The sequence below is a fragment of the Pelophylax lessonae genome (genome assembly GCF_965119305.1).
Source record: "Pelophylax lessonae genome assembly, chromosome: 1".
Classification (NCBI taxonomy): domain Eukaryota; kingdom Metazoa; phylum Chordata; class Amphibia; order Anura; family Ranidae; genus Pelophylax; species Pelophylax lessonae.
The window spans coordinates 778,030,127-778,045,083 of record NC_138768.1 but is presented as its reverse complement, the minus strand read 5'-3'; the positions used below and the strand labels follow the sequence as shown (position 1 = coordinate 778,045,083).

The 14,957-nt window shown below is 43.9% G+C and overlaps 1 protein-coding gene across 1 annotated transcript in view; it reads right to left on the bottom strand.

The window, feature by feature from the left end:
• ADGRA3 (adhesion G protein-coupled receptor A3) overlaps window positions 1-14,957 on the bottom strand; it is a 100,617-nt gene that overhangs the window by 60,290 nt on the left and 25,370 nt on the right. The window contains exon 2 of the mRNA XM_082259919.1: window positions 8,118-8,189. Coding sequence (XP_082116045.1) covers window positions 8,118-8,189 — 72 coding nt within the window. The remainder of the gene's footprint in view (window positions 1-8,117; window positions 8,190-14,957) is intronic.

Genomic DNA, 14,957 nt, shown 5'->3' with positions numbered 1-14,957 from the left:
CCTGGCAGAGCCACGTGGCATCAGTGGCGTAGCGTGGGTTGTCAGCGCCCGGGGCAAGGTAAGTAATTTGCGCCCCCTACACAAGTCTACTAGACCACTACACTGACACCTACACTGACCTAGCTGACCACTACACAGACCTACCTTATTCCTGCACTAACCAACCTGATCACTACACTGACCTACCACATTTCTATACTGACACCTACACTGACCTACCTGATCACTACACTAACCTACCTAATTACTATACTGACACCTACACTGACCTACCTCACCACTACACAGACCTACCTGACTATTTCACTGACCACTACACTGACCTACCTAATTACTATACTGACAATTACACAAACCAGGAATAGCCGAACGTGTACAGCCTTTCCCAAGCGGAAGCGGCACATGCGCAGTGACATGTTGGCGCCGGGGCGGCGCTATTTTGAAATCTAAGACGCCTCAGGAGCACGTCGGGCCGGCCGGGAACATTTTTTTTATGACTGTTTAAGTGACACTGGCGCGGGATGCGCCCCCCCAGATTTTGCGCCCGGTGCGGCTGGCCCCCCCAGCACCCCCCACGCTACGCCACTGCGTGGCATATCACCACAAGTGTACGAGGTTCATGAGTTTCTGGGAATGAGCAGAAATACCGCACAGCTCTGCCAGGTTCCATGGACTTGGAGAGATCCACAGCCTGTCTGCGATGTGTGAAACCAAGATGGCAGCATGGGAGCGCAGTGACAAATCAGAACATTGGGCTGCAAGGATGACAATGCTGGAGTTTATAGACTAGTAAATATGTATAATTTACATACAGGAACAATTACAGGAGAATAAAAAAAATGCTAGGTAGGGGTGAAGTTCCTCTTTATTACCTGCTGCATCTCTGGAACCGTAAAGGGAAATTTCCCCAATGGTACACAGCCAACAAAAAATAACCTGGCAGAGTTTTTAACCCTTTTCTAGGAAAAGTTTTGGCTGTACATAACTCTTTAAACTAAAAATAAAATCTAGAAAGGTCACTGGCACAGAAAATGCTAATAAATTCAAAAGGCAATGGTGTACAACGATATCCATTTCACCAGCGTGCTGAGTAATAGCAGGAAGTCTTGTAAAACGAGGTTTTTTTTGGGCCTGTCCCCCAGAGAGGCAATTTCCTGTCCACAGCACATCAAACCCGCAAATTCCTCCAGAATTCTGCCTTCATTGGAGCTGCCACACCACCAACACAATTTATCTTCCCACCACCGTTTAATCTAAAGCACGTTTTACATTTCTATATACTTCATATAAAAGCTTTCCTTTTCTTCTGTTATACTGGTATTTAAATATAAAGTACCAATGAAACACACATGAAAATAAATGCATACTTTTTACTTTTTCCCCTTCTATGTAATTTACATTTTTGTTCTATTTAGTTCCAAGGATTACCTAAAACAATGATCTTTACGTAAAGACAACTGGGTGTGGAAGTGGGACTTTAGAGGTGCCAATAATTATGTAAGATGGAGAGTTTTTCTCCATCTTACATAATTATTGGCACCTCTAAAGTCCCACTTCCACACCCATTTGTCTTTATCTTTATATAGGGATGTGGTGCATTAATTAAACCCAATCTCTAGCAATATACCCCTTTAAAAAAAATGATCATTACGTGTATTCGTTGTAAATTCTCTTTTAAGGGTTAATGAAGGTGGGCTAAGAAAAGGCTGTTTTTTTAGATGGACTGCAAATATGTTGCGTTTCTAATTATTTGCCTTGCTAAATAGTATGGTGTAAAATCGGAGAGGGAAGAGAAGAGGGAGCCGAGATGTTCAACGCTGCTGGGAGGGGGGAGGGGGGAGGGGGGGAGCAGGGAGAGGTGAGCTGCACAGTCAATGTTGGTAGAGGGGAGAAGGGAGCTGTCAGGTCACTGCTAGGAGGGGGGAGCTGCTGAGGGAAGGACATAAAGCATACCTTTGCTCCTTCTACTAAAATTCACATTGGCATGCATCTCTGTATGATGCAAAATCATCTAAGGCCATGGGTCAATTTTTTTTTTTTATTCAACCAGCGGCTTTGAATGAAATAAAAAAAAAAGGTCCTAATTCCCCCTTCCACACATGGGAGTGGATGGGGGAATCCTGCCCGCTGCGCTATTGTATTGTGAAAGTGGGAAGACTTCCCCACTGTCTAATACACCGATCGGTGCTGCAGCCTACTGCCTTTGGTGCTGATCAAGCAGATTTTATCCAACAGGGCGGTTGAATTGTAGTTGATCATTAGATTGATTCCCGTTTAACCGCAGTGGCCACACATGGATCAAAATTCGGCCAGTCCATGCTAAACCAGCTGAATTTCGATCCATGTATAACCAGCTTTACCTGATTAGGAAAAAAATTAAACATTATTGCATTGACTTTATTGCACCCACTTTCCTGCTCCCCCAGAAGGCACTAGTGACGCAGCCCCCCCCCCCCTGAAAGTAAGGTCACTAGAGCCTTCAGGAAGGACCTGTAATACAGCGCATGTGCAAGATGAAGTGCATGCCATCGTGAGCTTCATCTTGTGCGTGTGCCATACGACAGTGAACTCATTTGCAATCGAGACCTGGTATTTGAGGTATTTTTTTAAACCAATGCGTGGTACGATGCATGAGCTCCATCCTACACGTGTGGGAGGACATACAATTTCAAATTGAAGGTGTGGGAGCAGGGACACCGGATGCAAGGAGACAGAAAAGGTGACCACAACAAAGAAAGGCCGCGTGTCATTTTCTTGCAGGAAGGGGGGGGGGGGTTTCTTTAAAGGACTGCAGTGCTTCTGCTTTGATCTTTGAGTCTTTGAGGTTGAATTGTTCCACCGTACCTGTATCTACAGAGGTCAGTGAAGGCTTATTTTAAAACGTATCTACTGCATGTTTAAAGGATTGGAAGCAGGTTCACTTTAGGGTTGAAAATTGCCTTGGCCAACTGTAGCTCTAAGAAAAAAAATCTAAAAATGAAAAGGTTTGTCTAGGGGCAGTCTCTTCCATGCAGATTATAGGATGGAAAAAGCATTAGGAACAAGTCCACAGAAATCTTTCAGTTCTGCACCTGTTATACAAGCAATTAAACAGTTGCTAACAAAAATGCTCACATGCTATGCCAAACTCTGAAACCAGTGGTCTGCCCTCAACATGAGTTCATGGTTACTTGCTGTTCAATTATGTCTTGGCTCCATTATCAGCAGACATGTCACACAGGATCACATGCGTGAAAATGTCTTAACGGGGATTTCAACTATCCTACAGCAACCGGAATCCTATCACCCTCCACTATAGCGTTAAAAGCATGAAATCTGGTCAACAGAAGAACAACTTTTCATTTACAACCCTATGACCAGGATACCCTCTGGATACATACATCAGCACTCAATGCACTTTGCTGACTGAGAGGTGTGCTCCGTGGAACTCAGTAGAGTGTACCAGAAACCAGACTTTCCATAAGTTCCTACAGCATCCATATAAAAAGAGCAGCCACTGGCTGAGTTTTTATCCATCTACGGGCAGTTTGGTTGTATTGAAGTTGATCGATCAATTGACTCGAGGAAAAAAAGCCTGTTTTTTTTTTCTTTTTGCTTGATAACTGCTGGCAGCTATAGCCTCTAACAGTGATCATTGTATTCTGCTGATGGTGAAGGCTCCCTGTGCGCCCCGCCGGCAGAATATAATAGCACTGCAGGAAGTATTCCACCAACAAAACTAAATGTATTGTTAAAGGTAAAAAAGGGGAGCAGGTGTGTTAAATTTGGTGTTATCGCTCTCACTCTCTCATACTGTTCACTGGAAGTTCAACATGGCACCTCATTGCAAAGAACTCTGAGGATCTGAAAAAAAGAATTGTTGCTCTACATAAAGATGGCCTAGGCTTTAAGAAGACTGCCAAGACTCTGAAACTGAGCTGCAGCACGGTGGCCAAGACCATACAGACATTTAACAGGAAAAATTCCACTCAGAACAGGCCTTGCTATGGTCGACCAAGGGAGTTGAGTGCACACGCTCAGCATAATATCCAGAGGTTGTCTTTGGGAAATAGGCATATTAGTGCTGCCAGCATTGCTGCAGAGGTTGAAGGGGTGGGGGGGGTCTGCCTGTAAGTGCTCAGACCATACGCCGCACACTACATCAAAATTGGTCTGCATGGCTGTTGTCCCAGAATTAAGCCTCGGCTAAAGATGATGCACAAGAAAGCCCACAAACAGTTTGTTGAAGACAAGCAGACTAATGCCCCGTACACAGACTTTTGTCTGCAGACTTACCTTTTCTATGTAGTGCAAGGGCCTGCCGGATTGCATACAAATTGAAAGTGTTTAGGTTTGACCTCATATTATATGGTTTTGGTAAGTCTGCAGACAAAAGTCTGCAGATAATCTGCACGTGTGTATGGGGCATTAGGACATGGATTACTGGAACCGTGTCCTGTGGTTTGATGAGACCAAGATAAACTTATTTGGTTCAGATAGTGTCAAGCATGTGTGGCGGCAGCCAGGTGAGGAGTACAGAGACAGGTGTGTCTTGCCTACAGTCAAGCATGGTGGTGGCAGTATCATGGTCTGGGGCTGCATGAGTGCTGCCAGAACTTGGGAGCTACAGTTCATTGAGGGAACCATGAATGCCAACATTTACTGTGAATTACTGTAGCAGAGCATGATCCCCTCCCTCAGAGACTGGGCAGTAGGGCAGTATTCCAACATGATAATGACCCTAAATACACCTCCAAGATGACCACTGCCTTGCTAAAGAAACTGAGGGTAAAGGTAATGGCCTTGCCAAGCATGTCTCCAGACCTAAATCCCTTTTGAGCATCTATGGGGCATCTTCAAACTGAAGGTGGAGGAGTGCAAGGTTTCTAACATCCATCAGCCCAGTGATGTTGTCATGGAGGATTGGAAGAGGACTCCAGTGGCAACCTGTGAAGCTCTGGTGAACTCCATGCCCAAGAGGGTTAAGGCAGTGCTGGAAAATAATGGTGGCCACACAAAATATTCACACTTTGGGCCCAATTGGGACAGTTTCACTTAGGGGTGTACTCACTAATGTTGCCAGTGGTTTAGACATAAATGGCTGTGTGTTGAGTTATTTTTAGGGGACAGCACATTTACACTGTTATACAAGCTGTACACTCACTACTTTACATTGTAGCAAAGTGTCATTTCTTCAGTTTTGTTACATGAAAAGGTATAATAAAACATTTACAAAAACGTGAGGGGTGTACTCACTTTTGTGAGATACTGTTGCTCTCAACTGTCCCTGATTTGGAACAATGTCCCTCTGTCCCTCTTTCCTCCTCATTTGTCCCTCATTTTGGTCTGATCTATATAGTCGTATATAAAATGCACTATTTATCCTTCAAAAACTGTTTTCCAGTGCTAAACCTTTCATCCAATTTCTAAACTGCTGCATTTGTAAATGTCAAAAGCCAGTATAAAGGAATAGTAGTGGTATAAAAAAAAAAAAGAAAAAGCACTAATCTTTTTTTTTTTTTGCACAAGGTGCTTCTGGAAAGAATTCACAGTGCATCACTCAAATATTGAGCTCAGGTGCATCCTGTTTCACTGATCATCCTTGAGATGTTTCTACAACTTGATTGGAGTCCACCTGTGGTAAATTCAGTTGATTAGACATAATTTGGAAAGGAAGACACACTGTCTATATAAGGTCCCACAGTTAACAGTGCATGTCAGAGCACAAACCAAGCCATGAAGTCCAAGGAATTGACTGTAGACCTCTGAGACAGGATTGTATCAAGGCACAGATCCGGGGATGGGTACAGAAACATTTCTGCTGCATCAAAAGGTCCCAATGAGCACAGTGGCCTTCATCATCCGTAAACGGAAGAAGTTTAGAACCACAAGGACTTTTCCTAGAGCAAGCTACCCGGCCAAACTGAGCGATCAGGGGAGAAGGGCCTTAGTCAGGGAGGTGACCAATAACCTGATAGTCACTCTGACAGGTCCAGCATTTCTCTGTGGTGAGAGTAGAACCTACCAAAAGAACAACCATCTCTGCAGCACTCCACCAATCAGGCCTGTATGGTGGAATGGCCAGACGGAAGCCACTCCTCAGTAAAAGGCACATGACAGCCCACCTGGACTTTTCCTAGAGGAACCTGAAGGACTCTCAGACCCAGAGAAACAAAATACTCTGGTCTGATGAAACAAAGATTAAACTCTTTGGCCTGAATGGCAAGCATCATGTATGGAGGAAACCAGGCACTGCTTATCACCTGTCCAATACCATCCCTACAGTGAACCATGGTGGTGGCAGCATCATGCTGGGGGGGGATGTTTTTCCGTGGAAAGAACTGAGTAAGAGTCTAGTCACGATCGAGGGAAAGATGAATCCAGCAATGTACAGAGATATCCTTGATGAAAACCTGGCTCCAGAGCGCTCTGGACCTTAGACTGGAGCGAAGGTTCATCTTCCAACAGGACTACGACCCTAAGCACACAGAAAATATAACAAAGGAGTGGCTATTGGAAAACTCTGTGAATGTCCTCGAGTGACCCAGCTAGAGCCCAGACTTGAACCCGATTGGAGAGATCTGAAAAATGGTTGTGCACCGATGCTCCCCATTCAACCCATGGAGCTTGAGAGGTCCTGCAAAGAAGAATGGGAGAAATTGCCCAAAAATAGGTGTGCCAAGCTTGTAGCATCATACACAAAAAGACTTGAGGCTGTAATTGGTGCTTCAACAAAGTGCTGTGAATACTTATGTACATGTTTTTGTTAGGTTTTTTTTTAAATACATTTCCAAAGATTTCAAACAAACTTCTTTCACATTGTCATTATGGGGTATTATTTGCAGAATTTTGAGGAAAATAATGAATTTAATCCATTTTGGAATAATGCTGTAACATAACAAAATGTGGAAAAATTGAAGCGCTGTGAATACTTTCTGGATGCACTGTATGTAAAACAGGCTTTTGACTCATGTGACTGGTCAAAAAATTGTTGCGGCCAGGGAACAGCATTGTGGATGCATTTCAAGACACTGGCCTCCAGAAAGGTAAATATATTGTCTCCTGTTTCCACAGATACTACTTATTGCTTTTTAGACCTTGTAGTTTAATGCAATTGTGATCATGGGTGACGGTTCCAGTGGATCAGCTTCCCCGCTGGCGAATGGGCACGCACCCCCCCCATGATCGCTTCGCAGGCACACTGCCGACCTTCCACTGTATATCTGCGGTGGCTGATCGACAAGTGGGTAATTTGCAGGAATTTACTCTCACTTCCTGTTTTGGCTATGGGAAAGGAAGTGAAGGGAAATCTTCCCATTAGTAAACAGATGGCAAAAAAATAAACAACAGGGGTTATAACTATTGATCGACGATATCGGTTTTTTACCGCCGATACCTATATCTTGGTCATCGGATATCGGACAATAAAATTTTTTTTTTTTTTTATGTCTACAGGTACTGTGGTGGAGGGATCTGGGGGTCTCCTCCTCTGCACTTAAAAGCATTCAAAACGCCAAGTTTGGCTGTTTTGAATGCTGTAAGTTTTTTTAATTCGGAGCCGCCAGTACCCGGAAGTGATGTCATGTCATGAAATCACTTCCAGGTACTTGGCGGCACCGAATTCAAAGAAATGGAGTCCCGGTCAGACTGCGGCGGTGCAGATGGAGAGCCGGTCAGACAGCGGCGGTGAAGGTAGGATGCCTGGGTCTCCCGGTGGGACAGGAGACCCGAGTGAGCCGCAGAAGGCGGTGGGAGCGTTCTCTCCCGCTCCTTGGAATGACAGCCAAGCGCTCAGCCGCATTGGTTATCATTACAAGACAGCTGACCGCCGGCTATGGACACCGGTACCGGGGTGATGCCTCTAGCTGGAGGCATCACCCCGGTACAAGCACTTTCCCGAAATATCAGTAATATTGGTAAATCAAAAGGCCGATTCCAATATATCAGGCAAAGTGCATATCGGCCCTCGATATATCGGTCGATCACTAGTTATAGCCCTCCGTTACTCTACTGAAAATTAAAAAAAGTTTTGCCTTTAATTCTACTTTAACGTTTTTAACTACATTTTTCCTTCCTAATTTCTATTCTGTGACCAGTTCATGTGACAGCACACCAAATAAATGACATCAATTACTTACAGTCGTTCTAGAAAATACAGTCCCTCGAAGGAGCCATTGTTCAGTTCTGTGATCTTATTACTGTTCAAGATTCTGGAAGAATAAAGCCAGGATTAGTAGGATACAATTACAACACAAAAAATACACTGAATTTCACACAGATTCTATACAAAAAATACAGGAGTTAAAAAATAATCAGCCATTAAGCGTAAAAATAAAGAACACAGGTGATTTATTTCGGAGCTTTACTATTACAGGAGGGAGCTGGAGCCCATTCACACTAGCACGACTTGTGAGGCGACTTGTGTAGCCCCAGGTCGCTTGACATAACAAAAGCAATGTTAATCAATCAGTGCCGTCTTAATTGGCACTACTGAAGTTGCTCCGACTTCAGAAAAGGGTCCTGTACTACTTTGAGGCGACCTGTGATCCGACTGTCCCATATACTTCAATGGGAGTCGCCTCCTTATCTTAATTGAAGCGACTTGTTATCAGACTTTCCAGGAAGAAGAAAGAGATTAGCCAGGCATTCCCCACAGACGAAGTCGCCTGTCTCTTCAAAGTAGTGCACAAGTCTCTAAACAAGTCTCTAAACAAGTCTCTAAACAAGTCTCTAAACAAGTCTCTAAACAAGTCTCTAAACAAGTCTCTAAACAAGTCTCTAAACAAGTCTCTAAACAAGTCTCTAAACAAGTCTCTAAACAAGTCTCTTCAAGTCACGGGGCGACTTTCTGATCGTGGTAGTGTGAACCGGCTCTAAAGGTTACAGATCAGTTATCAAAAGCTGTGAAGAACCATTCACATTGCTGGGTTCATTGTTGGTGAATCTAGACTAAACAGGATGTATAGGGTTCTGGGCGGCTTCTGCATCTGCAACAGGCCCTCAAGAAATTAGCCCTGAAAATAAAGTAAAAACCATTCACACTGAATTTGTTTTTTGTTGCTTACAGGTCCTGTGCACACCTGAAGTTTTAGATGTGGTGTGTGAAAAAAAAAAAAAAAAAAAACCTGCTTGCTGCAATTTTGATGAACAAATTTTATAGCGTTCTATGGTATTGCACCTAAAAAACATGTAAAAAGCACCCAAAATGCAATGCTCCACACAGATGTGAACTGGCCCTAAGGGCCTATTCAGATGGGCATATGACAGTCATGCAGGACCTGGCTGTCAGAAACAGCCAACAAGGTCCTGCATAAAAAGGAGTTTAAATGTGTACCTAGACCTCGACTGGCCACCACTGCTGTTCAGGGCCGACATGTCAGCAATGTGTAAAGCTGCCCATACATTATACAATTCAATTGTTTAATTTCATTTAGATTTACCTTATGTACCTTAAAGTAGAACTATAAGCAAAACTTTTTTTTTCACTTTGGATAGGGTAGGGGAGGGTTATAACTCCTATCAGAATTTTTTCTGGCCATCTATGTCCCATTGGGGAGATTTCTTTTCACTTCCTGTCTCATAGCCAAACAGGAAGTGAGAGGAAATCTTTTGCAAATAAAGGGAATTCCTTGGGGAACCCCAGGTCACCTGAACTAGTATACCTATTGGAAGATATCCCCTCTATTACATTTCGGGGGACAGCCCAAAAAAAACCAAAATGTGGGATTTTCTTTTACTATCACTTTCAATGATAATGGAAAAAAAGACAAATAGAGAGGGTAAATCTCCTTAGCAGGGGCACAGACAGCAATGAAAATTGACAGGTGTTCTAATCCCTCTCCACTCTATCAAAAACTAAAAAAAAAAAATTTAAGTTTTGCCTTTAGTTAACCACTTAAGGACCAAGCCTATTTCTTGTTGTTTACAATCAAAAATCTGTATTTTTTGCTAGAAAATTACTAAGAACCCCCATACATTATATATTTTTTTAGCAGAGACCCTAGAGAATAAAATGAAGATTGTTGCAATACTTTTATGTCACACCATATTTGCGCAGCTGTCTTACAAACGCAATTTTTTTTTGGAAAAAAATACACTTTTTGAATTCAAAAATAAGAAAACAGTAAAGTTAGCCCAGTTTTTTTCTATAATGTGAAAGATAAATACGGCAAGTAAATAGATACCCAACATGGCATGCTTCAAAATTGCGCACGCTCGTGGAATGGCGACCAACATTGGTACTTAAAAATCCCCATTGGCAACACTTTAAAAAGTTCTACAGGTTACCAGTTTAGAGTTACAGAGGAGGTCTAGGGCTAGAATTATTGCTCTCACTCTAACGATTGCGGCATTACTTCATCTGTGGTTTGAACACTGTTTACATATGTGGGCGTGACTTGCATATACGTTCGCTTCTGTGTGCGAGCTCAGAGGAATGGAGCGCTTTAAATTTTTTTTTTCCTTATTTATTTTACCTTTATTTTTTATTTTTACTGTCCCTTTAAAGAAAAAAAAAAATTTTTGATCACTTTTTCCTAATACAAAGAATGTAAACATCCCTTGTAATAAAAATAAGCAGGACAGGTCCTCTTTAGTGTGAGATCTGGGGTCAAAAAGACCTAAGATCTCACATGTACACTTAGTGCCGGTGCACTGCTCCTAAATTACATGCGATCTCATGTGCGCTGCGAATTTCAGCCATACACTTTGTATGGCTGAATTTGCACCGCATCCGCACTAAACACGCACATGAGGCTTTTTTTTATCCGCAGCAGAATCGGATCGCATCGTGGTTCACACTAGTGCGATCCGATTCTGTGCGAACTTGCAGATCGCACTGCGATTCGCGATCGCAACTGGGGGTGTCGTTAACTTTAATTGACACCCCCTGCGTATCGCAAATGGCAGTGTGAACTGCCAGAGGTGCGGATGCGATGCGGGATCACGCTGCATATTCGCAGCGTTCCGCAGCGCACAAATGTGAACCGGGACTTAAAAGCAAAAAAAAAAAAAAAAGGCATTTTTTTTCCAGGAAGAAAAACAAAAAAAAAAAAAAGAATGGGCCCTTTAAGGGTGTTGGGAGGAAGCAACGCATGACGTTGCTCTGGTCCTCCAAGGCCATATAGTGGAGTGGGGGCCATCTTGCCCTCACTCGACTTCCTGCCTGGGACATGGATGGACCGGATCACTTTCCCCGCTACCGACGGCTCCGGCAAGCGGGGAAAACGACCGGGAAGTGGTGGGGGGCACCTCACTTGCCGCCCATAAAAGTAGTGATCCTGCGCCAAATAGGCCGCTGGGACTACTATATGAAAGAGGACCGCCCGCCCAGTAAGAAAATACCCATATTGCCATAACTCCGGTATTTAACGTCAAAGTACTGAAGTAAAACTGCAGCGGGCGGTCCAAAAGTGGTGAAACTTTAACTATGTAGTACAAGGGCCTGCCTGACTGCATACAAATTCAAAGTGTTTGGGTCTGACCTCATATTATATGGTTTTGTAATTCGAAATGAAAATTGTACAAGAAAAGTGTATAATATATGACCAGCCTAAGGCTAAGGGGGTCTGTTGTACACAGGTGAGGGCAGCAGGGGTCAGAGCTGATGCAGCTGCATAGACAGAGAGAGTTTAGATGTTATGGGGGAAGGGCTAAGAGGTGGGTGCAGAGATAATCTGTGAGAGAAGGGTGCAGAGATGAGCTATGGATGTGGGGGCAGAAGATTCCTCTGTGCATAAGAAAACCTCTGAACCCCGCACTATAAGCCTAACACCCTCCTATCTATTATGCAGTCTTGTGCCCAGCACTCTGTGTATTATGTAGTCCTGTGCCCAGCGCTCTGTGTATTATGTAGTCCTGTGCCCAGCGCTCTGTGTATTATGTAGTCCTGTGCCCAGCGCTCTGTGTATTATGTAGTCCTGTGCCCAGCGCTCTGTGTATTATGTAGTCCTGTGCCCAGCGCTCTGTGTATTATGTAGTCCTGTGCCCAGCGCTCTGTGTATTATGTAGTCCTGTGCCCAGCGCTCTGTGTATTATGTAGTCCTGTGCCCAGCGCTCTGTGTATTATAGTTACATAGTAGTTGAGGTTGAATAAAGACCTTCCAGTTCAACCTCTGTAGGTGTGTGTGGCTTTAACCACTTAAGCCCCGGAGGATTTGGCTGCTAAAGGACCAGGGGTTTTTTTGCGATTTTTTACTGCGTGACTTTAACGGACAATTGCGCGGTCGTGCGACGCTGTACCTAAACGAATTTGACGTCCTTTTTTTCCCACAAACAGAGCTTTCTTTTGGTGGTATTTGATCACCTGTGCGATTTTTTGATCACGCGCTATAAACAAAAAAAGAGCGTAAATTTTGCAAAAATAACAATATTTTTCACATTTTTTTATATGAAATTCCCCAAAAAAAAAAGTAAAAATCAAAATTTTTTAACATTTTTCGGCCAATTTGTTTTATGCTACCTATGTTTGGTAAAAAAAAAATCGCAAAAAGCGTATTTTGATTGGTTTGCGCAAAAGTTATCGCGTTTACTAACAAAGGGAAAGATTTTTGTCATTTTTGGTGTTTTTTTTTTTAACGCGTAATGGCGGCGATCTGCGATTTTTTTTTCGGTACTGCGACATTGCGGCGGACAGATCGGACCCTTGACTGACATTTTTGACACTTTTGGGGTTACCAGTGACATTACTGCAGTAATCAGTGCTATACATATGCACTGTTACTGCAAAAATGACACTGGCAGGGAAGGGGTTAACTTTATTAGACAGGGAGGGGTTAAGTGTGTCCTAGGGGCGTGATTCTAACTGTGTAGGGACATTCCTATTGGTGTAAAAGCAAAGATCAACCGTTCTACATAGTAGAACGGACAGATCTTCACTTTTACACAGGGAGAACTGACAGGCAGCTTGTTTACACAAGCTGCTCTGTCTTTCTCCCTTCACAGGAGCGATCGCAGTGTGACTGGCGGACATCGAGTCCGCCGGTCACACGCACTGACTTGCCTGTGAACGAGCCGCGGCGGGCGCGCGCCTCGGCGGGCGCGCGCCCGCCCGCGATAGGCTCGCAAGTCAGTGACAGGCGAGTGACGTACCGATACGTCACTCTGCCTGGCCGGGGCTGACCGCCGCAGTATATAGTCGTGCGGCGGTCGGCAACCGGGTAATCATTTCACATATCCCTGAATGTTTTGATCCTTGGGATGTACGTCCAAGAGTCTTCTAAAAGTAGCAATACTTCTCGCAGTTACTACCACTTGTGGTAGAGAATTCCACAATCTTGTAGCCCTTACTGTAAAAAAAAAAAAACCCTGAGTAGCCTAAGGTTAAATTATGTAGTCCTGTCCCCAGCACTCTGTGTATTATGCAGTCCTGTGCCCAGCACTCTGTGTGTTATGTAGTCCTGTGCCCAGCACTCTGTGTATTATGTAGTCCTGTGCCCAGCACTCTGTGTATTATGTAGTCCTGTGCTCAGCGCTCTGTGTATTATGTAGTCCTGTGCTCAGCGCTCTGTGTATTATGTAGTCCTGTGCCCAGCACTCTGTGTATTATGTAGCCCTGTCCCCAGCGCTCTGTGTATTATGTAGTCCTGTGCCCAGCACTCTGTGTATTATGCAGTCCTTGCGCCATTTGCCAATAATATATATGTGTGTGTGTGTGTCCCCGGATTTCATTTTAAAAATCTGGTCACCTTAATGTAAACATCAATAGGATGCAGCAGTGCAAGAGCCGATTACACATTTAGTGCTGGTTCACATTTCTGCAATCACAAAGATCGCATGTAATTCAGAGAGCACTGCTCCTAAGATTACATGCGATCTATGTGTGGTGCAAATTCAGCCATACAGTTTGTAAATTTGCCCCGCAATCGCACCCAATTCGCACAGGACCCTCTTTTTTGGTCTGCAGCAGAATCAGATCGCATGGTGGTTCACACTAGTACGATCCGATTCTGTGCGAACTTTCAGATCGCACTGCGATATGCGATCTCATCTGGGGGTGTCGTTAACCTTTAATTGACACCCCCAGCGTATCGCATATGGCAGTGTGAACTGCCAGGGGTGCGGATGCGAAGCAGGAACACGCTGTATATTCGCAGCGTTCCCGCATCGCACAAATGTGAACCGGCACTTATACTGATTACACATTGTTTATATTTACATGTTGAATCCATGCACACAAAAGAAAGCAACTCTTTCATCAGGGTCCTGAAAAGAAGCGGAGTTTTGTATCGGTGCTCACGCTGGCAGTGTCTTCTTCTTACACTCAATGTAGAAATAGATAACATGAACAGTTAAGCCTCGTACACACGCAACGATTATCAGCCGACCGATCGTCCGACTTTTGTCCAAGTTGTGTTTTGTTGGTTGGAATGTCGAAATCTGTACTGACTGCACGAAAATCGGACGTTGTGTTGACGGGCAACAAAAATTTTATAGTCTGCACACCAGATTTTTTAAAGCCCCGTACACACGCTTTGAAAATCGGCAGGGAATTTTCGGCCAATGTCCGATCTGCCGATTTTCGGCTTGTTAGTATGATGCTTCCGACAACCAACTCCAACTTTTCGGCCGAAAAAAATCTGGTGTGCAGACTATAAAATTTTTGTTGGTCAATTTTCGTCGTCAACACAACGTCCGATTTTCGTGCAGTCAGTACAGATTTCGACAGGGAAAAATCTGATGAGCAAGTCTGGGCATGCTCAGAGAAGAAAGAACACAAAGAAAGCAAACCAACACGACATCACTTCTGAAGTAGAATTTTGTTGGCCGAGAAAATGTGTGTGCAGTCTAGGCACATTCCAACCAACAAAACACAACTTGGACAAAAGTTGGACGATCGGTCGGCCGATAATCGTTGCGTGTGTACGAGGCTTTAGAGACCCCAAATCATCCAGTTGCAAAAGTGTTTTTTGGCAACAGGGTGCTAACAACATGAACGTGCTTATGTGTAAGTGCCTTCATCTTATAATTATCCTGTGGCC